Below are 2159 nucleotides of genomic sequence, written 5' to 3'. Positions count from 1 at the left end.
TTTCCCAACTCCCACCCCATTCCCACCCCCAAACCCCAATTCCCACTCCCACCCCAATTCCCGTTCCCGCACCGTCTCCTCGAAGGAGCACTTCATGAGGGGCCCGGTGTCCTGGCGGTTGACGCCGTGCCGGGTGATGGCCATCAGGTGACCGCGCGAGGTCATGGTGTCGCACAGCAGCGCCAGGTGCCGGTAGTTGACGTAGGAGCCGTCGAAGGAGATGACGTGGTAGAGCTCCCGCTCCAGCGCCTTCCGCACCGCCTCGATGCCCAGCACCTGCGGGGAGCGGGATTTGGGATCGTCCCAGGGGCGTTGGGAATGGTCAAAATGCAGCCAAGGGGTTGGGAATGGCTAAAATCCATCCAAGGGGAATGCCAAGGGGAATGGCCAAAATCCAGGGGTTGGGAATGGTCAAAATGCAGCCAAGGGGAATGGCCGAAATCCAGGCATTGGGAATGGCCAAAATCCAGGCATTGGGAATGGCCAAAATCCAGGCATTGGGAATGGCCAAAATCCAGGCATTGGGAATGGCCAAAATCCAGGCATTGGGAATGGCCAAAATCCAGGCATTGGGAATGGCCAAAATCCAGGCATTGGGAATGGCCAAAATCCAGGCATTGGGAATGGCCAAAATCCAGGCATTGGGAATGGCCAAAATCCAGGCATTGGGAATGGTCAAAATGCAGCCAAGGGGAATTTGGGATCGTCCCAGGGCGTTGGGAATGGTAAAAGTGTAGCCAAGGGGAATTTGGGATTGTCCCAGGAGTGTCCGAAATGGTCAAAGTGCAGCCTAGGGATTCGGGATCCCTAAAATCCAGGGGGTTGGGAATGGCCAAAATCCATCCAAGGGGAATTTGGGATTGTCCCAGGGGCGTTGGGAATGGTCAAAGCGCAGCCAAGGGGTTGGGAATGGCCAAAATCCAGGGACTGGGGATCCCCAAAATCCAGGGGTTGGGAATGGTCGAAGTGCAGCCAAGGGGAATTTGGGATCGTCCCAGGGGGTTGGGAATGGTCAAAGTGCAGCCAGGGGGAATTTGGGATCGTCCGAGAGGCGTTGGGAATGTCCAAAATGCAGCCAAGGGGTTGGGAATGGCTAAAATCCATCCAAGGGGAATGGCCAAAATCCAGGGGTTGGGAATGGCCAAAATGCAGCCAAGGGGAATGGCCAAAATCCAGGGGTTGGGAATAGCCAAAATGCAGCCAAGGGGTTGGGAATGCCCAAAATCCATCCAAGAGAAATGCCCAAAATCCAGGGGTTGGGAATGGTCAAAATGCAGCCAAGGGGAATTTGGGATTGTCCGAGGGGGTTGGGAATGGCCAAAATCCATCCAAGGGGAATGGCCAAAATCCAGGGACTGGGGATCCCCAAAATCCAGGGGTTTGGGAATGGCCAAAATGCAACCAAAGGGAATTCGGGATGGTCCAAGGGGGTTGGGAATGGTCAAAATGCAGCCAAGGGGTTCGGGATCCCCAAAATCCATCCAAGGGGAATTCGGGATTGTCCCGGGGGGGGGGGTGTTGGGAATGGTCAAAATGCAGCCAAGGGGAATTTGGGATCGTCTCAGGGGTCTTGGGAATGGCCGAAATCCCTCCAAGGGGAATTCGGGATCGACCGAGGGGTGTTGGGAATGGTCAGAATCCAGCCAGGGGTTGGGAAGGCCCAAAATCCATCCAGGGGGAATTTGGGATCGTCCGAGGGGGTTGGGAATGGTCAAAATCCAGCCAGGGGTTGGGGATCCCAAGAACCCCATCTTCGACCCCCCCAGGTGTCCTCACGGGGAAGATCTCCAAGATGAGGACCCAAATGTCCCTCAAACCCCACCCCAGATGTCCATCACCCCCCAGGTGTCCTCACGGTGAAGATCTCCGGTTGGGAATGGTCAAAATCCAGCCAGGGGTTGGGGATCCCAAGAACCCCATCTTCGACCCCCCCAGGTGTCCTCACGGGGAAGATCTCCAAGATGAGGACCTGGATGTTCCTCAAACCCCACTCCAGATGTCCATCACCCCCCAGGTGTCCTCACGGTGAAGATCTCCAAGATGAGGACTCAGATGTCCCTCAAACCCCACCCCAGCTGTGTCCCTGTCCCCTGGGTGTCTCATGGTGAAGATCTCCAAGATGAGGACCCAGATGTTCCTCAAACCCCACCCCAGATGTC

The 2159-nt window shown here is 56.2% G+C and overlaps 1 protein-coding gene across 1 annotated transcript in view; it reads right to left on the bottom strand.

The window, feature by feature from the left end:
- LOC103611412 (RNA polymerase II subunit A) overlaps nt 1-2159 on the bottom strand; it is a gene marked incomplete at its 5' end in the record, with an annotated part of 39592 nt that overhangs the window by 3486 nt on the left and 33947 nt on the right. Inside the window, one exon of the mRNA XM_017727188.1 lies at nt 73-276. Coding sequence (XP_017582677.1) covers nt 73-276 — 204 coding nt within the window. The remainder of the gene's footprint in view (nt 1-72; nt 277-2159) is intronic.

Source organism: Corvus brachyrhynchos, unplaced genomic scaffold (genome assembly GCF_000691975.1).
Source record: "Corvus brachyrhynchos isolate BGI_N302 unplaced genomic scaffold, ASM69197v1 scaffold1290, whole genome shotgun sequence".
Lineage (NCBI taxonomy): Eukaryota > Metazoa > Chordata > Aves > Passeriformes > Corvidae > Corvus > Corvus brachyrhynchos.
The sequence above is the reverse complement of the archived record's forward strand: the minus strand, read 5'-3'. Positions and strand labels throughout refer to the sequence as shown.